Source organism: Vidua chalybeata, chromosome 2 (assembly GCF_026979565.1).
Source record: "Vidua chalybeata isolate OUT-0048 chromosome 2, bVidCha1 merged haplotype, whole genome shotgun sequence".
In the NCBI taxonomy this organism is placed as follows: domain Eukaryota; kingdom Metazoa; phylum Chordata; class Aves; order Passeriformes; family Viduidae; genus Vidua; species Vidua chalybeata.
The window spans coordinates 66,935,236-66,963,232 of NC_071531.1; the positions used below are offsets into that span (position 1 = coordinate 66,935,236).

The window sequence follows — 27,997 nt, forward strand, 5'->3', positions numbered from 1 at the left end:
CTGGGCATTCTGCCTTTGAGCCTTGACTGTGTCCAGCACCTAAAACCAAACAATTCAATTCAATTCAATTCAATTCAATTCAATTCAAAACAACAAAACAATTCAATTGCCTGGGCTGACAGCAATACCTTTGGCATTGAGCTTGAACCCTCTGTGTAGGATTTCCACTCAGAGCCTTCATTGCTGTACAGAAGAACATAGGTTTTCACAAAGTTTTCAGCTGACATGGATGTGACCCCCTGTGTAGCAATAGCAGTGATCTTCTTTACTGTGAGGAGATCAATTTGCAGCCACTGTTGGTTGTTGTTAAACTACAATTGATATGAAAGTTTGTGTATTAGCAAACATATAAACGTCTGTATTTGCTTAAGTGAAAAATCTTGTTTACAGGTAGTTAAAACTGTATCAAATGCATAAAAACTGTATCAAAGAAGTCCAGAAGAGTAAAGGTGAAGGCAAGTCACAAGCATTCTTAGTGACCTATATAATTACTTCATCACTGCAGGTAGTGTATTTGGAGTCTGAAGATTTACACTTTAATTTCCAATACACAATGAAATATAACAGAGATTTACCTCCAGTGTTAAAACCTAATACTTAATACTTATACCAAATGCTTATACAAAAGAGTAGCTTCCAGCAAATCTCAAGGTGCTTTGTGAAGAAATGCAGCTCCATTTCAAAGACACAGAAGCTCACACAGAAGCTCACATGCCTTGCTGAAGGTCACCCACCTCCAGATCCACTAGGCTGCACTGCCTATAAGCCAACCCAGAATGGGTTTCTTTAACCCCTTAGAGACAAATATTCAAATTGCACTCATCTCCTGAAATTAAACAGGCTATTCCCACAGGGAAGTTCTGCAGACTGTGGCCCAGAGGAGACCATCCATCTCTCAAAGTATTTCACTGCTGTTGCCAGAAGCTCAACAAGTTTTCTGCTGAAGAGTTGAGTGGTGCTCTTCCCAAAAGATGGTTGTGAAGTGACCCTATCACGCTCAGTACTGGACAGAGCATGCAGGAAGCACCATGACCATACAGGCAGCACCAATTTATTAACCAGCTGTCCCTACTGCCTTCCCTGTTGTTCTCTTGTTACCTTGGCTCGCCAGGCATTCATCTTTCCATTCTGATTGAGACGAGCAAGTGAAGCATCCCATGTGTTAAACCAGGATGTCTTAGCAGATGAGGCTGTTATCTGGGTATTCTTGATCTCTCCACTTTCCATTCCAAGTGGCAAAGAGCAGCCTGTTGAGAGGAACACTGTCATCTCCAGTACACCCAAGTAACCACAGAGAAAGCAACAATGTTGGAATGGAGAAGACTCACAGTTTTAGCTTCATTTAAAGTATTAGGTAAAAAATTTGTCAGAGTGGAAGCAGTTGACCAATTCTTACCATCTACTTCACAGCCCAGAAGCTCCATGCGAAGAGTAGGCCTGTTGTAGACCTCGGTGGGGTAGAGTCTGATGTACCTAGCAATAATAGGGGGATCAATGATGTTCTCTTTTACCTCATAGGCATTGGAATTACCTTCAAAAATCTGTTTAAAAGAAAAAAAAAACAGAAAAAACCCACACAGACTTAATTTCATGCAAACACAAGTTTGAATGCTGAAAGCCTGTTCTGTACAAATGTAGTCTTTTTTATGCCCTTAGCCCCATCCACAGTGATAGCATAGCCTATGCTACAGGGCCACTTGAAATATCTCATATCCCATCTTAACATATTTGGAAGTATCTGAAGGGTTCAGTTTAAATAAGCAACCTTTTTTTTATGTAAGTCTATAAAAATACATGAGCAAAGAAGCAAAAGGAGAGGTAAAAGACAACAGGCTGGGAGTTGTACCACAGAAACCTCAGTGTAAATTGAAGGGAGCTGTAAGAGGTAGGACTGGAGCAGCTGGGTGTATGATGAACCTCTTTCAGTGTACAACCACACTCACCACACAGGCCTTCTGCAAGCAAATCAGACAGTGCAACATTCAGCTGCTGGGACAGATCAAAGCAAGGGATGAGAAGCAGAATCTAATGCCAAATGAGGTAAGGGATTGATTTTTAGTTCAGTTTCCTGCTTCCTTCAAAAACTGCCATGGGCTTAGGAAATCATAGCAGGGAGAGATGCCTGTGAGAAAGCCAGACTCCACACAGTCAAGGTCACAAGGCCAATCCAAACCCAAGTCCAGGTAGTGCCCCACCTTACAATTTGTCTTCTAGTCTGAATTTCATTAGTTTGGTAAGTGCCCTTTGGGGCTTCAAGCTGTACCTATTAAGGCTCCAAAGGCCATAATTTTTTCCACTCTTTCTTAACATTAAATAAGACTCACTGCATCACTTGGTGATGCTGCCTAGGTTGTTGCAACCCCCATGGCATAGACAGACCTTTCCTGTTGGCGAGCTGTCTCCTTTGAAGGTGTTCCATGTCCGTTTGTCTTTGCTGTAAACAAGAAAATACTTCTGAATGTACAAGGACTTAAAAAACTGCTTGGCTCCCTGTGTCTGTATCCCAGTGAGCAAAACTTGTCTTCGAAAGTCCACCTAGGAACAGCAAAGAGTGTTTATAAAGTCAATAATGCACAGCAAAACCCATATAATTCTTCAGCATTTTAATATGCACAACACTAACATTCTCTAAAGGAATAATAGATACCAGAGTATCTATCAGAGATCGATCAAATTAATGCTCTCTCATTTCATTTGTGTTTTTGCATGTGCATTTAATTTCAGAGGCCATTCTACAGGGTTCAGCACTGCACCACAAAGGCACCTCAAAAGTATCTGTGTGTCTGTGGTAGGTACCACTCTCCCCCTGCCCCATTTTACAGATGGGTTAAGGAGTACAGAGAAATTAAAGGCTCACGCTTTTAGAGGCCACCTCTAATTTTGGATACATAGGCTGCAGAAAGGCATATGACATTCTGAAGTGCTGAAAAGCCACCACTCCTGCTGAGACCATATCTAAGCACTTAGCACATAAAAACAAATCTGGAAGGTGTGCCTGTCAGCAGTGAAACTCATTCTTTGGGACATGCCCTCCATACCTCTGCATGCTTCCCTGCAGTAACCTCAGCTTCTCACCACCACAGCCCCCTGTTAAATTCTTTCTCTTCCAAATGCTATTTCCAGTTTCACATCAGATCTCTCAATCTTCTCCCCCTACATCACTTCCACTAACTTGCCAGTATGTCAGATGTTACCAAGTCAAACACAACAGCCACCTGCTGAACTTGAGCCTCTCTTATCTTCCAACCAATTTTAATGAGATTTATAAGAAATCAACTATTCTCCCCAAGCTTGGGTGCAAACTGGCTATGTAGTGCAAAAGTCATTGGGATGGAGAAAAACACAGAAGTGAGGTGACTGAATGATCAGGAGCTTGAAGTCATAATTATAAGCTTAGTTTCCCTGTGAAGACAACTGAGCTCTGTCAGTGGGACAGAAGCATACAAATCAAGCAAAAAACTATCTGAATCAATGCTTGAGGATATTACACTTTAAATGATCACTTAACAAACATATACATACGAATATGTACTGTCAGGCAGACAAAGGAAAAATAAAGTAGTAGAAAAAATTGCTCCATTTATCTACAAAATGGTTACAATCTAAATTTTGATGGTAACTGTCCAGTCAATGAGCCTCAACAGCAGCAGAGACTGGGTTACCCCAGGGAAGAAGAACAATTCATGGCATCAACAATCTTGCCACATCTTTTCAGTCTTCCCCAACAGTCTTCTCAGTGACAAGAGCAGCTTGACCTTCTAAAATAAGCTGTAGGAAAATCATAACTCAATGATATTGTACTTTACCTGGATCCAAGGGAGTTCTTCCTCCACTGTAGTACTCCAAGCATTGTATGTTCCATAATTATTTAATCGGGCTAACTTAGGTTCCCAATAGTCTAGACAGAAAATATGAATAAAGCAAGAATTTTAAGAGGCACTGGAAGAACATAAACTAAGGCTGTTATTAGCTTTGAGTGCACCATTTCCCAACCCCTACCAAAAGGATTAAAAAAAAAAAGAAAAAAATACAAACGAGACTCTAAAACCACAATCTAGAATAATTTGGACGTGGTCAGCATCTGAAAGTCATCTGTACCTTGCAAAGCTTTAAAGTTGGCAAAATGACAAAAATAATAATCTTTTATGTAATATACTGTCTGTTAATTTGGAACCAGGATCTAGAGTTTGCTAAACAAGGTTTGGCCCCCAGCAGAATCATACACAAAATGTGCTCTACATTCATGGAAGAGAGCTTCCCTCTGCATAACAAGGTTTCCAAGTTAAACACTGGTATAGAATATATATTACAAAACAGCTTTCAAGCCTTTATAACAGTCTATGAGGAAACAAAGAAAGAAAATCAAATCCACAAAAAATTAGGTTTTACAAAATAAGTAATTTATTTTTTATTTCAAGGGAAAAGATGGGCATTCCTGCATGTGTGTGTAACCTGTACACCTTGATTTGACACTGTCCATGTAAAATTCTAAGAAAATTCTCTAAGTAATGATCCCACTTTTGTACCACAGATAAACTTGACAAATTAAAGACTCTGTAATTGCTCTGGATGCCAGGGTTCCCAGGTCTTTCATATCAGATATATTTTGTCCTTTCACATCTCATACCACATGCAAATCTCAAAAGCTTTTTGAAGACTTGGTGTTATTTTCAAGCAGAGAATCCAAAGGACAAAAAGAATGCTGGATTTGTTCCTGATCACCTAGCAGGCCACAGACAGAGCACTCCCTGACTCTCAAGCTTGTGTGACTGATAGCAGACCTGTGACACTTAAAATACAATGATGATGGCTACCTAACAGAGCTCCCACTCTTTGCTTGCAGCACTGGAGAGACTTTTAGCCTGACAGCTGATTCACTGCTGAACTGATCTTGAAAGACACTGAAGAAGCCAAAGAAGATGGAACTGCAACACTTTGCTGGGGGTGTTCAGGGACCTTTTCAGGGATAAACTCACCTATGTGATGTGAAGCATCGATCTGCAAATCAAGTATAACTCCACTTGCCAGGCCCATTGGAATCCTGCACTCTGAAGGGAGCATAGTAAGTTTATTGTTAAAGAAAATGAGGGCTATTCCAATATATATTCTGGTGAAATCTAAGACAACATCACTTAGGACAATAGTGTAATTCTAGTACACTATTAATTATAATAATTGTTATTATTATTATCTAGTAATTCTATAACATCACTCTCTTCCCAGAGAAGTCTAAATTAATCTCTGCAATTTCTCTCAACACATTAATCCACTGGTCACTGTAGGGAAACCTCAAATTCAAAGCTAGCATGCTAAAGGAATAAAGGTAGTATGCTAAATAATTCAAACCTAGCATTGCTGGAAGCTAAAATTTTTTTCTTCTAGAACAAATTTACAGTAACCACACCACCATGTCCTTAAATGTGGATAATTTCCTAAATGTTTTTTTTTGCAGAACAATCTCCCAAATTTATTTCTAGCGATCCTGAAAGAGTAGAGAAGACTTCATAGCTTGACTTTCCCAGCCAAAACCCCCTGTAGTTCATACCTTTCTCTATAACCAAATACAATGTCTGCATTCCTGCTTGCTGGTATTCCCCCACTTCAGTGTCTAAAAGCCACCAGCCAGGTCTCTGTGGTTTCATTTCAATTGTTCTAAATGAGCCTTGAAAAAAGGAAATGAAATGTATCAGAAACATTGGCATTACAAGGCTGATGTCAGTGAGGGTGAATTTTAAACCAAAGACCTTCCTATGACCTAATCCAGAAAATTTAAATACACATTGCAATAAGAGCAGTAACTTCCACCAACTCAGTGATTTTTTTTCTTAGCAAGCTAGTTTTAGCTGGAGACTGAGATTGGAATCAAGTAGCCAGATCAAAACCCAACCTTTGCTGATGGTGCAAAGTACAAAACCTTGCCTGCCTGTACATAACAACAGATATCTGCACGTTAACTACAGTGCTGAACAGTGTAGTGAACAGCGTTTATTACATAATGCAGGGATGTTAAGTCTGTGGTGCTGATTATGATTCTTACTCCTACTGTGCCAGTGTATTGTCCCAGTAATGAAAAGGATGGATGTAAAGAAGCCAAAAGTAGAAGGGGAAAATTAGAAGTATGGGCCCTCCCCTCACTTTCTGCATGCCCCAGGAGTGCCAAGCATTGAGCAGGAAGCAGATATGGTTTCAGTTGCTTGATGCACTTTTTAGAAAGTACAGGACATGTTCTCATTGCTTTTCTCATGTTCCTAGTTGCTGCAGACAATTCTTCAGGTAATTCCAGCTAATTCTGCCTCCCATTTAAACAAAAATATGTAGATTTCACAGTGAAAAGCACTACCTTAAAAATAATGAAATAAAATAGTGAATTAACTACCCCTAATGTTCACTAAAACTCCTAGTATTCCAAGCCAGTCTCATTATTTTGATCTCCTTGTTGTCTTTTTTTTTTCCTTGAACCCTTGTAGCTGGCAATACAGGCTTCATAAGTGCTGTTATTGCACACTGGCACTGCTGACAGTGATGAGGCAAAGGACTTCATCCTGCAGTCTAATGAATACTTACAGCCTATTTCTCCCTGGAGAGAGAATAAGAATTCTCCTAGGGCTCACAGTTGCTCTTTCTGTTCTGTATCACTTACCTGGATATTAAAACCCCCAAACTCTCACCATATGGAGACCTTTAAATTGGTGTGAAAATGACAGACTGCACAGGTCACCCCTTAGAACTTATTCTGCTCTGATGCTTACCTGGAAGCAGAGTGTATATACCAAGCTGATGCTCTGGCTCTCCTTGTTCTATGAAAGTCTGTCCATGAAAATGAACAACATGAATGTCTTTTGGCCCACCCATATTCAGCAAGTGCCATCGGACTGTTTCACCTTCATACATCCTCAAGCCTTGCAAATTGTAGGTAATTCCATTAATGGCTGAAAAAAAAGATTGTTAGTCAGAAAAAGTGCTCACAAAACAGGTCTCAAAGTGCTAGAAAGTAATTATTGAAATTAGCAAAATATTTAATGAAGCAATGTGCTTGGAAAAAACATACTTTTTTCCAATTTAAAGTGCAACACACTTTATAGTCTATGTACATCAATACAGAAAATCACCAGAAGATTTGAGCACAGCTTGGTAGCAACACGGCAGCCAGGAAAACAAAAAGATTTAAATGTAAGATGGGAATATCAGGCCCAAAAGAAAGGACAGCTATCCAAAACTCTTTCTGCAGCTCCCATTTCCACAGACACAACTGACATACCTCTATATCCACAGAGAGGTGTATGAAGGGCTGTTCTACAGCTGCTTCAAATGCCTTATTAGAACTACCTGATTTGTCAAATTATTAAAATATTTTTAAATTTCTTGCAAGAAGTTGTCAGGTTAATAGCTTCTTACTGCAAAGAAGACTTATTTGTTTATTTTTTTCTTTTAATATGGGGGAATATGTATGTGAATGCAATAGAGAAGTTTTCTGTTGAAAGTTTCAGTCTAATATGTCCTTTCTTCATTTGAATAGCAAATTTCCCATCATTGCTAATTTTTACATGTAAACCCATGACTACTATAGGTATAATGGATAACAACAAAAAAAATTCACACAACTAAAATGCAGGATTTATGCATGTTGAAAAGGACTGTGAGCTGAGATACCTCCCCTGACGCCTTTCCCTCTACCCCAATAAACTGCACATTTGGCAAAATGAAATAAATACCATAGAATTTGTGGCATTGCTGCATTTCTTGTGTCTTCTCATTACAAGGCCTTCCAGAATGTTTGTCAAAGTACCAGCTTTTCTCTTCATCAAAGACCATAAAAAGCAAGAAAAAGTCTCTGCTGCCGTTTGATTTGCTGAAGGCTCCTTTTTCACAGATCAGTATTGGCCCAATCAAACCAGACTGAATGTCTTTCTCCTAGAAGGTAATAAACTCATGTTCAGAGGTAAAAGTGGAATTCCCAAAAGATGTTAAAAAAACCCTATAGCATTCTGCAGGAATGCATCAGCCCCTAAAAATCTAAAGTAAGTCCTAGAATTACTGCTCCCTTCTATTTTTACTCTCCCCTGCTCAGTCTACCAGAGTTGCCCAGTTCAAATTCTTCCATACCTTATGTCCTGCTTTAGCTGAGTGCAAGAGATTAAACATCAGATGGGAACATCGAGCCCAAAAGGAAAGAACAGCTATCAAAAAACATGTTCTGCAGTTTGCACTTCTACAGCCATGCATCATTTGGAGATATTCAAAACCCAGCTGAACATTGGTCCTGGACAAACTACTCCAGCCAATTCTGCTTGAGTTGCAGTGGTGGACTGAATGATCTCTGGTGATGCCTACCAACACAAGTGTTTCTATGATTCTGTGATCAACCCCAGCAACACCACCACTTCTATTTTAATTCCCTTACCAGGTTTAAATCAGAGTAGTAGATCCAGGACCGACAAGCTGCTCCTGACTGCACAGGGCCCGATCGCTGGCTTGCGTACCATACATATATGTAGCTGTTATTTGGCTGAACTTCATCTTCCTTAAACCAAGCAGTAGATTCATCATCATAAACGCTTCCCTCAGAGGACTTTTCATAGAGGACTCCATGGGCATGGAGGGAATATGGTCTGGATGCCAGATTCTTAAAATGAACCTAAAAAACCCAAAATAGATTCTGTTGAGCAAACTCAGGCCTAAATACACTACATCCCCATGACCTCAAACCAGGTCAGGATTTGCATAAAGATTACAGACTACATTGTACATGGAAAAGCCAGCAGAGAGAGTTTTTGACATCTCCATGCTGTCTCCATCTTTGAAGGAGGTAGTTAATGAAAAATCAGAAAGAACAAGTCTAGCTCCCTGTCTTCCACCAAGTCAAGGCTCCCAGGACATTTACTGCTGCCCTTCATACCTGGAGCTGCTTAGTTGCTGCCAGCAGGGAAATGGGGAGTTTCTACCTCTTAGCTTTGCTGCAGTTGTTACAATATAGAAACTCTAGACCTCTGTAACATTCTTGCTGAAATCAGTGCTTCCCACTTGTCCCAGAGAAACACCAGAATAATGGGATTACAAATTTACCTCTCCTTAGAGATTAATGCTCCCAAGCTACAAAATCTTTTTCTTCTCTTACTCACGATTTAAACATAGTTTGGTGAGTTCCTTTTGCACACCACTCCTACTGAAATAAGTGGAAAGCACTGAGATCTATTCTCCTTATCTAAGTCCATCCCTGTGTGTTGGAAGACTGGATGAAGAAGGATGAGAGAAGGGAAATTTTACAGCACTGTGCTTCCTAATGCAAATATACTACAGTATCACCAGGGATATGGTTCCTCTTCAACCTTGTTGACAGATCTAATAAAATCCCGCACAGCAAAACTTTTTAGAGGAAATGATATATTTTCCCAAAAAGTATATATTAATATTGAACACTTATGTTCTAATTTTTGAGTTTAGAAAACTCATTTTTCATTAACATTAAACCTAAATATTATTTTACAGTAGATCAATGAGCTAGTATTTAGTGCTGGGAAACATAAGAAAGAAAAACAGAATTTAATTTGCTGTGGACAGGAGAGAAAAAAGATGTGTTTCAAACACATCACAGTGTTTACAAGTTCACCGTGCAATTTCCAGCTTTGAAAACTGTTTCCCCTTCATCATATTTTAAAAATTTGTGGTATTTTTAGATCCATTCTGTCACACTCCATGATCACTGTAAGAATCTTATTCTGCACACACAAGCAAAACATTGACCTACTAGGATAACATCATCCACTTCAGCCCGAATAACTGGTCCCAGGATGCCAAGATGTTCTGTATATTCATCTTCATCCTGAAGAGTCGAAAAGGTACTGTCTGTATAGCTCTGGAAAATCACCTTACGTCTGCTGCCATCTTTACAGGTTTTGTCATTCCTCATTGCACTGAAAGGAAAACCCCAATTAAAATCCCACACAGGGAATCAGAAATAATAGCTTTGATGAAACCTCAGAACTCATACAGCAGAAACATTTTAGAATTCTGTGAATAGAAAGAACAAACACTCAAACGCCTTCAAACTGTGTCAGGGAAAATTTAGATTGGATATTTGCAAAAATTTCTTTACCAAAAGGGTTGCCCAGGGAAGTGGTTGAATCATGGTCCCTGAAGTGTTTAGAAGATATGTGGATGTGGTTCTGAGGGACATGGTTTAGTGGTGAACCTGGCAGTGCTGGGTTAAAGGCTGGACTCAATGGTCTTAAAGGTGTTTTCCAACCTTCTGTGAATCTACAAAATGAGTGTTAGATGATTCTGAAAATCATGGCTTGCAATGTTTAAGCAATTCAAGTTATACAATTGAAAAAGAGATCCCTCAACCATTTGGTAAACTATCCCTGAAAAACTCCAACAAGTCTCTCAAAATCCATCTGAGCTCTATTTTCCTTTTATTCTTAGCCTTAATAATCTTAATTGGAGCTTGCCTGAGTGTAGTGAGCCTATCACCTACACTGTACTGTCTCTCAGATCTTTACATCTGATAATATCTGCATTTTGCATCACAGAGCTAGTGTGGTAAAATAAGCTTTTAGACATTCAGACTGTTGTTCAGATCTCAAATAGAAGTGTTGAAATGCTATTATAATTACCTACAAATCTTGCTTTATTATCAATTCTGCAAAATAAAACAAAATAATATAAGTTACATAGAAGAAAGGCTGGGTTTTAGCTCTTCAATACACTGAGACAGGATATGCCATGAGCTCTGTTAAATTCACTGGAACTATGCAGCTCACACCAGCTGAGGATGAACATCTCTGGAGAGACCTCTATAGGGGTTTAAGCATAAAAAAGTTCTTGATTTTGCAAGTGCCCGAAGAAACTGTCTTGTTTCTGCTATTTTTGCAAGTGCCATTTATATGGACTGAGATGAAGCAGGAGTAAATAATGAAAAAGTTTTATTTCCATTAAATGAAATGGAAATTCAATTTGAGAAATAATCTATGTTTGGAGATTCATTTTGCATAATGAAAGTATTCTTGCTCCTGTTTTGGCTGTTTTTGATAAAAATCCAAACTTGTGCAAATTTTGGTTCAGCTTTTTGATGAAAAGTGACAAGGAATTCTATGCCTTGTTGGGTGAGCACTGACCCTAACCTGTATCAATTAAGACAGTGAATTTTAGTACAGTGTTTCTCTTGGTATATTCTCACATATTCTTTGCTGTGGCACAGTAGCCAAGTCTTGCCTGTCAAAATGTAAGAAAATCCATCAACATTAGGATTTGTGATCCAGTCACCTTCTGATTTCTCTAAACAGCAGGAGCAATAATAATACTTTATTCAGCTTTGTTTTTACTCTTAATATAAGGCAGTCACCAGTGTGGTTAAAAACCTTGCAGCTTTCATATACTTTTTAATACCGCAGCCTTGTGAAGTTGGAAAGTGCTGCTATCCCATTTTCCAGCAGAGAACTGAGACACCAGAACCATTTCCTGATGGTGCTAGAAACTAATTTAATCTGCCTATAAGCACATCCCATTCTAGATTCCATCAGTTAGTCCATTAAATTCCAGGAAAGACTTTGAGGTCTCTGTCCTGTGTACATGTACCAAGAACTGAAGCACAAAGTAAAACATTCAAGTATAACAAAACAAGCTGCAAGATTCCCTCTTATAAAACTCACAGTGAGTTTTATAACTGATATATTAAAGACTGTTACTAGTGAGACTACAAAAGGGGGTTAAGAAAAAAAAAAAAAAAAGAGTTCTTAGCTGTGTTGTGCTTGATTATAGTGATCTCACTCTGACATTTCTAAGGGATGTGAGTCTCCTGTGGAAAATTCTTATGGTTCTTCCACTGAAATGTCAGAAATCAGGTGGCACATTACAGATGCTTATAAGTTTATCAGCATGTGAATCAACATTCTGCAAGGAGGTTTCAGGATGGTGTGCCAAATGAAAGCAAACTATTTAGGCAAACCTTTTCTTATATCCTGCATAATTCCAGCAGACTTCTTTAGCTGCGATGTAATATCTCCTCTTGTTGCCTCTGCTGCGCAGGTAGTGCTCAGCAATGTCATCAGGGTTACGCTGCCTGCTGATGTTCACCTTGGGGTCTGTCATGTAGGGGTCATCAAAGCTCACATAATGGTACTCGTACTCCCCACCCAAGCTCTCGTCGCTGTAGGATTCTCCTATCACATAGTCATAGTCTCCATCTGCTCGGGGAAGGCCAATTGTGATGGATGGCCTGAACTGCCGCGGGGTGAGGCTGTCACCCAGCAACTCTCGGTGCCTGGCTCCGCTCACATCCACCCTCTGGCTGCCCTCGCTGGCTGCCCTGACGGTGTCTGTGCAACACGGCACTGCCGTGTGGTTGGTCCCACCTGGAAGCAACGCACGGCCAAATCCTGCTATGGAATTGATGGGCTTTTTGGGGTTTCTACTCCGTGGGCTCAGCAAGTAGGTAATTTTTGCGTCTTCCTTTTTTCTCCTTCGGATCTTGATGAAGGTTCCAGACAAAGTCAAGGTATCATTCTTGTTTCCCTCCTTTTCTTTATGAGTTGGGTGCATGTGGGTCCCTTTCTGGTTTTCCCCAATTAGATGTGAGAACCCCTGATACTTCATATCCTCCTTATTTAGGGATGCTGTACCATTTCTGCCATGATGACTTAACTTACCACCAGCAGATTTATCTAAGCTTGCCTCTAATCCCAGATTCATCTTTGCAGATACCAAATTCCATTCCTCACTAGTCATTTTAGATGAATATTTCCCAGCCCCAGGCAATGATGCTTCCAATAAGTTCTTCACTACAGCAGGGCTGGAATTAGGGCTTGTATTGTCTAACATATATTCTAAAGAAAAAACATCTGCTGGTTTATCTTTGGATATCCTGGGTTCAGAAAGGCTGGATGCATTAGACCTATCTCCTACTATGAGGTCCAAATCCAGTGTCAAGTTAACTGTATGCATGGCATTTTCCATCTTCTTTCCCTCCTCTTCCAGATCATCATCATGTTCATTTGGCAGTTGGCCAGTTCCCACCATGGCTTCATTGGATGTGTTCTCTGTATGATGCACCGGTCTGTAAGGTGCATCGGTCTTGTCAGAAAATGAGACATTTTTATTTCGGACATGATTTAGAAGGGCATTCATCTTTTGGACAGAGTAAAACTTAATGGGCAGTGAGCTACGCCTTTTCCTTCTCTGGTGAGTGGTATAATTTCCTCTTCTTGTGCTTTGCTCTTGATGCTTTTCTGGAAAAGGTTTACTGTCATTTCCACCAGCTGGAAGCTCTTCTGCAACATTCACTGGGCCTTCCCCATTGCTCAGCAAGTGTTCACCTGCAGACATGTTACTGTGAGCTATTTCATAGTTGCTTTGGCTTCTATTCTCAAATACCAAGTCAGCTTCTCCATCACTTGTGGTAGCTAAAAATAAATCCTCTTCTGCTGTGACTGATGTGTGATTTGACTGGAATGTTTCGGCCTTGACTGGGGGAAGAGGAGTGATATGAGTTTCTAAGAACTTAGAGTTGTTTGTTGTTCCACTATTATTTATAGCTGTCAGATCTGAGCCAACAGAACTCATAGCATCAGCATCTTCATACTCCTTCCAGGCCAGGGCTGTAAGATTCTGTTTTTCTTCATCACCTGCTGCCTTTCTTGAGCCTCGGATGGAGTAAAAAGAAGCCAGGTAATCCTGGTAATCTGATTCCTCCTTGTTTTCGTCATTTTCTTGCACATCTTCCTCAGCTGAGGTGGTAACAGCCTTTCTTTCAGTCTTGGTGGGACTTAAAGCCACAACATCAAATGTTTCATCTTCCTCATAGTCACATTTAGCATCCCTGAATCTCAGCCTCATGCCGTAACTCATTTCTGGGGTGCCCCAGGATGCCAAAAGCCAAGTACCTGCAATTGAAATAAAAGTGTTATGAGACTGGACTGTGTCTGTCATGTAAGTGGCCAAGGCAAATAGTTGGTATTGCTTCTACAGCACCTGCTATAGAAGACTGCTAATCTTTACCTGGGATATTCATGAGCTCTCACTGCAATGAAAAATAATTATTAAATGTAGACAAATAACAGTACATATAAATACATCTAGGAGATGGAATTCTTTTCCTTAGATTAAGCTGTAACTAAAACCTGAATCCAAAAATAACCCATGAAAGAGATGGATATGATAAAGAAAGAAACAAATTAAAGGATCCTATGTTTAGATCTGGATCTAAGAGTGAGACCTTTCAAGATAAAGTTTCAATTTTATCCTGTCCTTACTACTGGTGCATGCACTGCTACATAGATAGAACATTCTGAGCAGAGCAAATACATTCTGAGGCAATGTTGGCAAACATAGTATTTTAAAAGTTTTTGAATGAATCATGGATGATCTTTAATAAAGTATAATAAGAATAAAGCAATTTGAATTTCCAATCTGACACAAGCTATTAAGCTGCCAGTCTGAGGCATCTCAGATTAATGTAAAGGTTTTAATAATTCCTCCAAAACCTTGTCACAAGGTAAGTTCTCTATTGGAAACTAGAATCTTCAGAGAAGAAAAAAAAATCTGTTTCCCTAAACAAAATCAAATCAAGTTCTTTGCTTGTTATACCTTGCTTTTGGAACTAGCAGAAATGACAGAATAGACAGAACTAACACCCTGATAAACAGGTTTTTTTATTAAAAAGGTCACATACAATTCTTCCTGTATTGATCAGCTTGAAGGGATCTGCACAGCTTTCCTGATTTCTAAAACCAGCAAATTTATCAAAGAAAATATGGCCTAGATGGAAAGAATAGACTGCATACCAAAATCAAACAAAAATACAAGTTTATTACTGGGGAAGTTTCCATGAAGTCTAATAGTGTTTTAATGAGCAATACAAGCCACTTAAGCATTTTTAAGTTATAAGGCCTTGATGCTGTGCAATGTGTAAAATATATTTCTTTAAAAAATAAGAGATTTTAAATGGGATAAGGATACTTAAACCTCGAGGGATTTTAGAATGACCACTCAAAGTGGACAGACTTCAAGGACAAAGAATCTGTCCTTTTGGAAGTAATGCCTTAAGTGTGGACTACATGGGTTCTGATGGCCCCTCTTCCAAGACATAGTGTTAATTCTACTAGACATTGAGATGCATCCCACAGTCCAGTGACCCAGTTCAGGCAGGCAGACTTTACTGCTGCTGAATAACCACAAGATTAAGGTCAGGTGTAGCCATTTTGCTCATTAATGACCAGCAGAATTTGACAGTTTCAGCCCATTTTAGACTGCTTAGAATAGACAAGAATATGGCAAACCTGGAAATCATACAATGGAGTTGATACCGGTTTCTGAGAAGAATCTTGCCTTAAAATTATCATTACTAACCCCAGTATTAATTGTGAAGTGGAAAAAAAAAATCACAAGATGACCAACAAAAAGAGCCTCAGTACAGCATACAGCTAAGTTGGTGTAGCCAGCAAGACTCCATGCACATGACTTGCACTGGGAAATGATTAAATGTTTTCTAGCACTGTGTTTGTCAGAAGAGTTTTCTCTCCTATTTATGTAAGTCCTTATAGACTGGGGATTAAATAATGTCTTAGAAGAACTGTCAAACACTACAGTTCCACCACTTACCACCATTGTCCATTTCCACTGTGACTGATTCTCCACTCATTGGGAAAAGGCTCAGTGTATCTTCATATTTCCCTTGGTACAGAAAAAAGTGTCCAGCAAGGCGAACAGAGACAAGCTCATCATGAGTGCCAACACTGAAAAAGTGCCACTGAACCACAGTATCTCGGCAAAATCCAAGGATTTCACTGCTGTCAGACACATAGCCATTTATTGCTAAAAGGAAAGCAAAGGAAAAGTGGTTTCAATATTTTTGTTTTAAAACTTCCTATTCTTTGATGTCAGTGCACTGGACTCATGTTTGCACTGGAAAGAGACTGGCACAGGGCTGAAACTATGGTAATTTCCATCTCTGAAAATATTATCTTTAAGGCAGCAGGGTGCTGCATCAAAATTTAGTTAACCCTTGCCTTTGCATCAGGGTCCAGTGCCAGCCTAGCTACTAGTGGCAAGATGTGGGTAGGCCTTTTCCCCCCCTGACAGCTAGCAATAAAACAAGGGGAAACAGCCTCAAGCTGCACCAGGGAAGGTTCAGGTTGGATATTAGGAAAAAGTTCTTCACCATATATGGAGTGTATAACCATTGTAACAGGCTCCCAAAGGAAGCGGCAGAGTCATCATCCCTGGGAGTGTTCAAAAAACAAGTGAATGTGGCACTCTGCAGTATGTTTTAGTGGGCATGCTGGTATTAGGTGAGAGGCTGGACTTGATCTTGGAGGTCTTTTCCAACCTTTCTAATTCTAAGATAGTTCCTATTTCTGTCCAGTGCCACCTGGCACAGTTAGAAGTTCACTGAATCTCCGGAGGATTCCCCGATCACATGTACTCCTGAGAACAAGCAATCACTGAGTGCTCAGGTTCATATAAGCTTTCCTATTATTCATCTCAGTATCCCACTCACTGTGCATTATGTTCGAGTTATAGAACTTGGGATCATCCCTTTTAACAGTGGCTGGGTTGCTGCAGTACTCCTTGATGTTATCCTCTAGGTACCAGCTCTTATTTTCATCGAACACAGCAAATACTGCCTGCTGCTCCTCATCTGCCTTTTTCTGAAAGACAACCAACACAGCAGTTACATTTCATCAGCAGATACACGTATTAAGAACTCAATCCTACAATCTCTTTCTTCCTATGTAAGCAACATAAGCTTCACCAGAGTCCTGGTAAGTGTGATCCAAAGGTTATGGGGAAGGGAGCAGAGGCTCCAGACTTCAATCCTACTACTGCACCCAACCAGCAGTGGAACGCTGAGCAAGCCTCTAGCACTGCTGATACACAGGTGCTTTATGACTGGGCTCTCTGTAACAGAGCCAGACTTCTGGTTTGACCTGACAAAGCTTCTGACATTTTTGTCTCTCAAATAATGCTTAAGTCTTTGCCAAGCAAGATTTCAATAACTGGTAAAGGGAAGCCCTCTCCCAAAACGCTCCCATGCTGTTTTGGTTGTTCTAGATTAATTGTGCCTGAGATGGTCAGATGCTGTGGAGTTGTCTCTGTTATAGAAAGGAACCAGGTCAGATATGAGTATCTTCAAGGTATGAAACTATAATAGCAGCAGGAAAATTTATTATCAAGTCTAGAAATAGACTTTAAATTCTGGCTGACCTTTTGTTGACCTTTCTTAGCACTTGCTAAGAAACACAGAACATAATTCCCTTACTGCAGTGGACAGTTAGACCACTCTTTCTTCAGGAGCCAATTGGTTTAACTGCTCTCCACAGAACAGTTCTCTAAGGAAAGTAAAACTAAATTCAGTGTAGAATAAATAGCATTATTTGAGCAAAATCTGCCCAAACAAGTTACCTGCACACCCTTTTGTGTCAGTGCTTCACTTTTACAAATCAGAAGTGGGCCAATCAGTCCAGAGGCTATATCTCTCTCAATATTTACAGCACTGTGATACAGCCTTGTAATACATTGTGCATCCTCTGCAGTGGGTTGGTCTGTTTTAGCAATTTTCCACTCGTAAGTGTACATATTCCCTGGTTCAACTCCTCTACTCTGGGTGCCATTGCCTAAGGAAAAACAAGAACAGTAATGATACAAACTTAGAGCCAGATCTTAATATCAAGTTGCACCTTCTAATGACATTGGTGTAGTTTGGCCAATAAAAACTACCTTGAGATAAGTGAAATTCAGCAAAACTTTTGTCTCTCTAAAATCACAAACAAAACCAGAAAACTAACACAACAGAGGGTATTTGTCTCTGCTTTGCAGATAAGACCTTTGTTTCTCTATAAGGCAACATAACAGGTAAGCAAAGGCAGGGCACAGAACTGAGGTCTCCCAGTCATGCACATTCCTAGCCACAGCACCTCCTTCAAAGCAACAAAACCATCCATAACAGGTAGTGATATGCAAAAATATATTTCACAAATTTTTTTACTTGTGGGATCCAGAGGATAATCAGCTCCTTCTGCATTCTTTGCAAGTGTCACTCCATGGAAATAAATGCTGTAGGGTCGACTGGCCTTATTTTTGAATACAATCTACATTGATAGGCAAATGAAAAAAATAAATTAGGAATCCACAAATCCTTGTCTGAATATATAATGAAGTTACCACTACAGTAGAATTTGCCTGGGTTTAGCCCAGAAAGTGCCAGAAAGGCAAAAGGGTGTCTTAAGTATTGTTTGATATATAGACCCAAAGAATAAATGCTGTTACCATTCTGCTGGACTTTGTAGACCCCACTGAGAGAAGTTCAGCTGCTTACAGCTGGGCTCTGGAAGGTCTAAAAAGAACACTTGTTCTTCTAGGTACTAGCACACACTATCTCAGAAAATATGAAGTCACTGACTGAAGTTCTTAAAAACCTTCAAAATGGGAGAAAAAAAATTTAAAAACCAAAGCTTGTCCCAGATTCTAAGACCCAGAGAAGATATGTAAGGAAAAGGCAAAATTTCCTGCCTATTCTTGACAAAATCATGATTAAAAAAAAAAAGAGAGAGAAAGAGAAAAGAAAAAAAGGAACATGCGAAGCTCAAATTCAGAGCCACAGAGTCATGGTGGAAATGACAGAAGTTGAAAGTTATGGAACTTTGTGATGCATCATTAAATGACAACAGAAAGACAAGTGGATGTTGCAGCAGCACAAGCTTGTAATGCAAATATTTTGTAGTTTCATAACATTTGATCATGGAAACTGAGTACCTTTATCTAAAACAGCGGGAAAAAATATCAGCATAAGAAACAAGAGGCTCATTAAGTTCAGCCTCACATACAAATCCCCTCAGAAGTCCACCCAGGTCTAGGGTTTTTTTTCCCATTTTGGACCAGTGTCAACATATATTTTACAGAGTGTGACTGAAGCATGTTTATCTTGTAAAATTAAGCACAGTCATGAAAACTGTAGAAGGAACACTGAAAAATGCAAGCTAAACACCGTTACTTGTGATCATACCTTTTAACAGGGCCAATATTTAGAACATGAGCTATATTATTTGAAAGACAACAAAATTCAAACTAGTTCCTTTGTATCTCTGCCTCAATAAAAAACATGCTATAGTATAACTAATCTCTGTATTTGTGTTACTTACTCTGACTTTATCATTGATTTGAGCTCTGATAACAGGGCCCAAGATTCCAGTTTCCTTGGGACGAGGATTTTCCAGACGTTTAGTAAAGCTGGCATCAGTATATTGTGTAAAAATAGCCTTTTTATACCTTTTACCTATGAGATTGGAGAAGTTGTCCAAGTGTTGTGATTTATAGTGTCTTAAAAATAAAGGAAAAGAAAAATTATCAACAAAACTTGAATAGTAGCATCTGTTAAAATACAAAATTAGTATTCAAGCAACTGGTAGAAATCTCACTGCTTGAAAAAAAAATCCAAACCCTAAACTAACCTAAGGCTAACCTAAATTAGGAAAGAAGAATCTTAGATCATTACTTGTGTTTTAGTATTACAGATGACCAATTAATATCAGAGTTTACATTTAATGTAACAGTGTACATAAAAGTATGAAACAAACTGAAGCAGGAGGTACACTTTCAAGGTAAGACAGAAATCACTGTTCTCCTTTTTCAAAGGCCTAGTTGAGCATGGAGGAAAAAAAAAAAATCAATTTGCTCACAATAGCAAAGACTCCAGGAGAAATAGGAACACAATCTTAATCCCAGTCAGGCACCATACAAGTAAGTAGTGTTACACTGAGGTTTCAAATTAAAATTGTTAATGTTGAGAGAAAAACTAGAATAAACACTTGGAATTTACACAGAGCAACATGTTTGCTGTCACTCGCACTTCAAAAAAGGTTACTGAAAAGGGATAAACTCTGGAGTTTTGAACAAAGGAGGAATGATCAGAGCACTGAGGTGGTTAAGTAAGGCAGTGTGACTGGCAGGAGAGATATAAAAGTTTGTTCTGTGCAGTTCAAGAGCATATAAAGGAAACAAATCATGCCAAAGGAGAATGAATTGTGCAAACACTGTATTTCTAAGGAGGTATATGAAACTATAACCCTTACAGAATAAGGAATTTGTTTTGTTCTACTTAAATCCTTAAAGATTCTTATGAGCATCAGCTTGTAAAGGCTCGTAAAGGCACAAATAGCACTGGGGAACTGACAGATTGCAAATTTAACCCCACAGTGCACTGTACACTATCACATCATATATGTTACAGAATTCCTTCTATTCCTTCTATTTGTCTTAAGTTGAGCAAAATAGCCCAATATACTTATTTATTATGACTTTTACTCCATCTACATTGGTACCATGCAGATGTCATTTATAGAGAGCTCCTTCTCCTGTTCCCTAAACACTTTATTGTAGTGAACTTCTAAAAACTTTTAATCTCCAGAAATATTCCCTCACTCCCTCCCTTTCTCTTCCCCTTAAGGATTGGATATTTCAGCAGAATTGATGCTGGAAAGTATTTTAGAAAATAAGCTTGTATGCTACTTTGGACAATTCCTCAATCATCTTGTTATTTTGGGCTCTCTGTGAGAGGAAAAAGAAAGTGTCCACTGCTGGGCTTTTCAGGGAAGAAAGTCACTGGTGAGAGTCCAGCGAAGGGCCACAATGGTGATCAGAGAGCCAGAGCACTTGGCATAGAAGCAAAATTCCAGTTTCTTCAGTCATGCAAAGACATAACTAAGGGAGTGTCTTATGTTTAACCTCAACTATCAAACTGACGTTATAGAGAAAGCAGGACCACATGCTTCTCAAAGCTGCATAGTGAGGAGATGAGACACAACAGCACAAGGTGCAACATGAGGAAGAACGTTTAGATATAAGGAAAAATTTTTTCACTGTGAAGTTGCAAAGGTGCCAAGAGAAGCTGAGGGGTCCCTGTACTTGGAAACAATAAAAATGCAACCGCATAAAGTCCAGTGCAACTTTGCTGTTGGATACCAAGAGATTCTTTCCAACCACAATTATCCTGTGATTTAATGTTAACATTCCCTGTTATACTGACAAACGATTATTTTACCTATCAAGGGTGTCTGGAATACTTGGGGCATAATCCCAGGTGACTTCTTCTGCAGCAATGAAATAGTCCCAGGTTTTGACCATAAGACGTTCTCTGTAGGAGAGACGATTCTTCTTCACCTCTTTGTCCCCACAGTCCCTTACAGTGAGGTAACCATGCATTCCAGCTAATTGAGAGGAAACAGGACCATAGTGATTTCCCATCTGAGGAACTCTTACCACTTCAGCTGTTTTTTACCCCCAAAAGATATCTCCAGCTCTTATAAGAGAGATATTTTTCTCATTCTTTAAAACAGAATTCTGATCACTGCTGAAAGATACTACTTTCAAATGATGAACAGAAAATAGTTTCATCACATTGAAGTACCTTTAGCTAAAAGTACTCAGCTTCTCCGGAAACAGGTGGTTTCTTACTAATTTTATAGTAGTGTTTATCTGAACAGTTCACAGAGACTTAGGTGCTGGAGTATTGAATCACTGTTGCTCTGTGATGTGGACACTGCAGTAAAGCTGCAGATAAGAACATCTTTCAGTTCACCATGCACTCCGAACAGAATTCCTGGTTCTTGGTCAGTTTCTTATTGAAATGACAAAACCACGTGAAACAGATTAACTGTACTGTTGCTGCAAAACAGCAGAAGCCATTTGGGACATAGAGAAGGACAGCTTTACAGGTGCCTAATAACTAGATGTTTCCTTGCCTTGCAGGTGCTTTTGAACAAGAGAAGATATGAGCCATCTTCCTTCCTCAGTCACTGTCATGTTTACGGTGGTTGAGGCTCCTCCCACCAAGTTAACAGCAGAAACTCGGTGATGTTTTTGCTCCATGGACTGGCCATTGATATGAATGGAGAAGATTTCTGGCTTGGAACTCATTGCTATCAAGTGCCAGCTAATGTTGTCATATGCACAAGCCTCTAAATCTGAGAGAGACAAGAGATTAAGGTTCAGAATACAGGCAAATCATGCAAGTTCCCCACACACCCTAGGTTTCAGTGAATCTTCACTGAAAACATTAAAAAAAATTGCTGTGATCCATGTTTGCAACAAGAGGAAGTTTCAGAAGCGTGTAAATGGAACAGATACCAAAATCATGTGTCAGTGATGACAGATGTTTAAACCTGACCTGCAAGTGACAAATTGACTTAACAACAAGCTGGCAAAAAACAGAAAAAAAACAGTGCCTTCTTTTGGAAAGCTGACCTGCCCTTGCCTGGGGAGTGAGGCGAAAATAGGGCAGGAAATGTAAAGAACAAAGCAAGGATCTAAGCTAAAGACTGATGTGGTACCTAATGACAGTAACTACCCTCTTCAAAATTTCCTTAAAAAAATCCCCATTTAAGACAGATTTTTGTATTTGCTCAATGGATGGGAGAGAGATATGAAAGTTTTTTCTTAGGAAAACAACAGAAAAGCGCTAGCAACAGAACAGCCCCACTGCCATCTTCCTAGTCTTCTCACTTAATTGAGTCTTTTAATGATATCTGACTTTCCACTTTCAGGACGTTTTTGCACCCAGTATGTTCTATATGCTGTAGAACCAACAATTCACTTAATCAAATCACTCTCTCACCATCAGCTTGTTAAAAAAAAAAAACAAACAAGCAGCTTATTATTTTTTTTTAAGTTAGTAATCCTTTTCTTCAAGCAGAAGTCTTCTTAGAAGTAATCTCATTATTTCTATCAGTAATCTGGCGTGACTTCCTTTCAGCAGCACAGGTTTTCTTCCAGAATTTAGATATTCACAGACACATTCTAAAAAAGGCGGTATCCCATTTCTCCACATTCCCATTCTTGTGCATGAAAAGCAACTAAAGGTAATATTCAGTGTTCATAAATGTTAGTTTCATTTCACATAAGCCAGAACAGTACCTGGTAACGCTCCATCAGTATAGCCATTAATTGCATACTTGACTGATGCTGATTTTTGCCAACTCTTGTTTTCATCAAACACACCAAACATCAGTACGTATTCCCTGTCAAAATGTTTCTGTGAGCCATCCTCATTTAGACTCCCTGTGAAGGAGAACCAACAGGTCTCAATTTGAAGCAGAAATAAAGCAGATTTGACATGTAGTTGCATTAATGTATATTTAATGAGCTTGTTTCACCTGTTACCATGTACTGGCTGAGTCTGATCAAAATAAAGCTCTAAGAATGCTCATAATGTGATTTTATTTCTGGAAGTACTTTTGGATTGGGTAACCACAAAATCAAAAGTCTGAAATATTCCAGAGAAAATAAATATCATGCAATGAATTCTCTCAGACAATTTCTGGCAATGTGTTGCAGAGATCACCTTAAAGAAGGGGAGTGTCAAACACCTTCAGTTCACAATCAGGTGCTGCCCTCTCTTTTTAGACTATGAGGCAAGGAGAAGAGTGATGGCAGCATTACCAGCAGTGTGAACAGCACCTTTTCAAGCACTGAGGTCATCAGCACCTTTTAAAAGCTTAAAATCAACCACCTAGCAAACATTTACACACAAAAGACTTCAACAGACACTACTTCGCTGGATCAGTTACAAGAAACTGTCCTGGGTGATTTTGTGATACAGATGTAATTTCTGTAGAAGTAGAATTCATTCTGGACATGCCACACAGAACTGGTGTGATCTTTACTGATTCTTTCTTTAGATTGCTCACATCAAAAACTTCCAGTTGCTACTTTCAAAATATAATCTTGCAATCTCTGGATTGCAAGAATGAAAAATTTGCAAATTTATTAATTATTCTACCTAGCAAAAGAGGCAGTGGAAGAAATTATCTTTAATATATTTTTTTTATTTATGAAATGCTACCAAATTCTGTTTTTCTTCACAGAAGAAGCCTCAGATCAACAGAGGAATTTATCTACTTGCCACGCAAAGAACATTCAGGCAGTGCTTTAACTCAGAAGTCCATTTTTTATAACCTTAACCATGTCTTAAATGTGTCAGACCATGGGGAGCTGACCCCAACCAGCAGCCAAACACCCACTTCAATGCCTCCCCAGGCACTGAACAGGAGGAGCAAAAATGAGAAAACTCCTGGGTCAATAAAGATGGTTCAAAGGTGAAGGAAAGAGGGGAAAGCAACAAGCAATGCAGAAGAAATCACTCATCTCCCACAAGCTGACTGATGCCCAGTCAGTCTCTCAAAAACCTTGGAAGTCAACGCCCCTTGTTCTCCCCACACTGTCGCTTCCTCCTCTACCTCCATTTTTTATTGCAGAATGATGTTAATGGTAGAAAATAACCCTTTGGCCAATCTGTTTCATCTGTTCAGATTGGTCCCCTCCCAACCTCTTGTGCACGCCCAGCCCACTGTTTGGGGAGGTCTGACCAGGAAAAAGAGAAAGCTTTGATACTGTGCAAGCATTGTTCAGCAACAGCTCAAACATGGGTGTGTGTATTATCAATGCTATTAAGCCACAAATCCAAAACACAGTGCCATATGAGCTGCTGTGAAGAAACTAAACTCCATGCCAGGCAGACAAATACACAGGTATATTGCACATCTACCAGACACAGTGTCCAGCCAAAAATCTGTGTTCAGAAATCTTAAAAATATGCATAGTGAGCTGTTTGTCTTTGTTCTAGTCATAAACATACATTCAAATTTTCTTGAAGGTAGTGGTCACACCAGTCCATCTCAAATTCATACCCTACTCAAGCCCAGAGTGCATGAATTTGAGAAGCCTGAGAAGGAAGTAGTTTCGAAGTATTTGCCCAGATTAGCTCAACCAGCATGCCATAAAATATGCATATACACAGAAACCCAGAGAAAGAAAACCCAAGAAAATTAGGAAAATAACAAGTCCTAAATAATACTAAAAGCACCAATCATCAAAAAAATTCAGGAGGAACATAATTAATGCTAATGCAACTCCTTTGAGGTGATAAGAGTAGGTGTGTGCTGCATTAAAATGGGTATCTATGGGTAAGGAGAGTGTCTCTGTACAACCCACACTGAACCAATGTTCTGTTTACTTTCAGGGAAGCTTTGAGGTCCAAGTCCATTCCGTCTATCTACAGTCTGCACAAAATTTTGGACTCAAACTAAATCAGGCTAGATAACTCACAGCATATTCACCACAAGAAAGATATATAATTTGGAAAAAGCTTGGAATTAAGGGACCAGTAAGTAATTTTAAGTACTTTACATGGTGGCATGTTGTTTCAGTCATCTTTCAAACCAGGGATATGTATCTAGCAGGTATTTACAAGTGCTACAAGACACCAGTTATTAGTGGAGATGGAATTCAATGGTTCGGACTGCTAAAATCTAAAGTCTCTGTCACATGCAAAAACAATTTCAAGATTTATGATCTGTTCAAATTTGGCGACATCTTCAAATGACTAGCAAAAGACACACTGCTCTCCAATTTTAAAGCCATGTTACAGAAGAGTGTTCCAGGCTCTTGATCAGACAGACTTTAAAAGACAATGGGTAAAACAATTATTTCCTGCCTTACTCTCTGAAATGGGCAAACCATTTTGAACGAAGTTTTAGAAAATATTTATTCTTAGACAGGAAATGTGAGGTCATATACTTAGCAGTTAAGCAACTGCAAATGCAACCAGTGCAGGCAAATGTATCTATGTATTAATGTTTTCTGCCCATCCTATAATTATAGGATGGAACTCCATAAAAGCTGGCATTTAAAAACTGTAACATTTAAAAGAATGATGTTAAAAACCATTTGTTTTGCACTGCATGTAAAGATGTGAAAAAGAAAATAATATATCTTCTCTCATACATCATCATCTTTTTTAATGAAAATATATTACCTTATAGTAGTCTTACAGCATTCATTACCTTTCTTGCAAATCAGCAGTGCTCCAATCAGACCAGAGTTAAAATCCATTGCCATGTTCTCATGAGAATAGTAAGCATAAGTAAGACAAGGAAGGTCAGCTTCTCTTGGACCAACTTCTTCTGATATATCCCACACATATGTGTAGAGCTGGCCTGGAAGTACAGCATCATCTCGTTTTTCTGCAGGTAATGTTCTGTCATCATACAGGGAGCCTGCCAAGAAAAGAGTCAGTAGAGTGGCATAAAGAAAATGAGCAATTAAAATGCTTGGAATATCTTCCTACAATCAGCTCCAAAAGCTTGGTTTGATCTTGTTTATATGATATAATTCACCTTCAAAGAGATAACTCATGATCCCACTCACACATTGTTGAGAGTAGCTATTCCACCACCATCCTGTTTCTTACAGATTGAACATTTCCTAGAAGTATCATCACTGCCAAAAGGTCAGGCTCTTCATCAGTCTGACTAGGGTTAAGACAGGATGAAGCTTCAGCCTCTGCTCACTGGTGCTCTGCAGAGGAATGCTGCCTACCTTGTCACCTTTCTAACTGTCTCTCATAAAGCCACTGCATGGGTTGGCACTGCCTTGCTGCCTTAGGCCTTTTTTATACTGCACATCCACATATGGAGGCAGGAATGGCTCATGTCTGTACCTGCCATATCCAACAGATCTGCCATATGACAAAGGGGAGACAGAGAATTGAAATCTGAAGTGCAAAAGGTGCATTAATTAATAAGACAGTCAAACTGAACTGCCCATCGCTTTCCAATGAAATGTTCTGTTCAACTCCATGAGATGGATTTGCAAAACTCCTTTTGCACCCACAGAACAACCAAAGCCTTGCATGAATTTGTAAACTGTGGGTCAGTGCAATTCAAGAAGCATGAGCAACCAAACTCACTTTGTGCTGGTATAGATATTCTACAGTCCATTTGGTCATAGTTTATCATCTCTTTTTGCTGGTCTTATGAGGGTGTGGAACAAAGCACCACAAAGCTGAGCATTAAATGCTGAGTATCAGAATAGCACGATCAGCACTGTTAGGAAACTGTGCTCATGGCACTCATATTCCTAGTATTAAACTGATGAACAAGAAAGGAGCTAACAATGGAGGTGAAGGTGTAATCCAGGATCAACAGATATTTGTGTTACACATAGCTTCAAACATTAATCTGGAACTCTGTCGACATTTCATGCAATGGTCTACAAGCAAATGAGCAAAACATGGAATTTCTACAGTATTTACCTTCTTCATTTTTGCTGTAAACTAGGCCTTGAGGATGAATACTGACTGGCTTGTCAGCCATATTTTTAAGGTGAACCACTAAAGTATCTCCCACTTCAGCACGCAGGGTTGGTCCCAGAAGTCCTGTAGTTATTCAAGATAAAGAAAGAGGAAAATATTAATTAAACAATATGTTCAGTGAAACAAAGAATTTTCTCCCCCTTTAGAAAATATTAGCTCTCAAAGTACAAGTCCCAAAATTAATGCAGAGAATGTAATAACACTGCAATGAAGATTTACCCATAAAAAAACATATGGGAACTTAAAGCCTATAGTGCATATTCCAAAATGTTATAAATTTTGCATCTGGCAACTAGCACTTAAAAATCATGGGAAAATAAGGGGGGAAAAGTGATTTACAGATACAGAAACTCTATCAAAAGATTCATCCTGAGGTTCACTGAAAATTTCTAGACATCTTTCATGTATTATTTTAAATAGTTTTAGAAGATAAACATTTTATAGAGTTTAGAGAAAGGCATTCAAACACATTACTTTAAGTAGCATTCTGAATGCCAGAAGTCACAGAACAAAGAGATCTTTCAATTTCCAAATGTTATCCAAGTAAATAATCAGTTCCACACTGCAAATTTCTGGAGGCATTTCCTGCAAAAGATTTCAAGAGCTTGTATCCCTACTCCCCATGTTGCAAAAATAAGCTATTGAAAAAAGCTGCTAAGACAATTTTTGGCTTGTAAACTATTTTGTATCTATTTAGTTTCAGGCCTTAGGCTCCTTCATAATGAATTCATAGTGTCATCACTGTGGCTGTGCCAAATCTAAGTGCATGTGGTAAATCTCATCAGATGCTGAAAACAAAGGGAACAACTTTGTATGGTGCAACTGATTTGCAGACAGCCACATCCTCTGAAAGCCCAA

At 39.1% G+C, this 27,997-nt stretch overlaps 1 protein-coding gene across 1 annotated transcript in view; it reads right to left on the reverse strand.

Moving 5' to 3' along the window:
* Positions 1-27,997, reverse strand: part of F5 (coagulation factor V) — a 40,444-nt gene that overhangs the window by 2,625 nt on the left and 9,822 nt on the right. Inside the window, exons 5-26 of the mRNA XM_053934390.1 lie at positions 27,080-27,202; positions 25,830-26,042; positions 22,903-23,046; positions 21,732-21,953; positions 21,032-21,197; positions 19,134-19,311; positions 17,981-18,083; positions 17,398-17,609; positions 16,493-16,643; positions 15,595-15,807; positions 11,945-13,877; positions 9,746-9,911; positions 8,402-8,635; positions 7,713-7,911; positions 6,750-6,929; positions 5,546-5,662; positions 4,977-5,048; positions 3,807-3,898; positions 2,380-2,535; positions 1,397-1,541; positions 1,099-1,247; positions 129-311 (exon numbers count right to left, since the gene is read on the reverse strand). Coding sequence (XP_053790365.1) covers positions 129-311; positions 1,099-1,247; positions 1,397-1,541; positions 2,380-2,535; positions 3,807-3,898; positions 4,977-5,048; positions 5,546-5,662; positions 6,750-6,929; positions 7,713-7,911; positions 8,402-8,635; positions 9,746-9,911; positions 11,945-13,877; positions 15,595-15,807; positions 16,493-16,643; positions 17,398-17,609; positions 17,981-18,083; positions 19,134-19,311; positions 21,032-21,197; positions 21,732-21,953; positions 22,903-23,046; positions 25,830-26,042; positions 27,080-27,202 — 5,351 coding nt within the window. The remainder of the gene's footprint in view (positions 1-128; positions 312-1,098; positions 1,248-1,396; positions 1,542-2,379; positions 2,536-3,806; positions 3,899-4,976; positions 5,049-5,545; positions 5,663-6,749; positions 6,930-7,712; positions 7,912-8,401; positions 8,636-9,745; positions 9,912-11,944; positions 13,878-15,594; positions 15,808-16,492; positions 16,644-17,397; positions 17,610-17,980; positions 18,084-19,133; positions 19,312-21,031; positions 21,198-21,731; positions 21,954-22,902; positions 23,047-25,829; positions 26,043-27,079; positions 27,203-27,997) is intronic.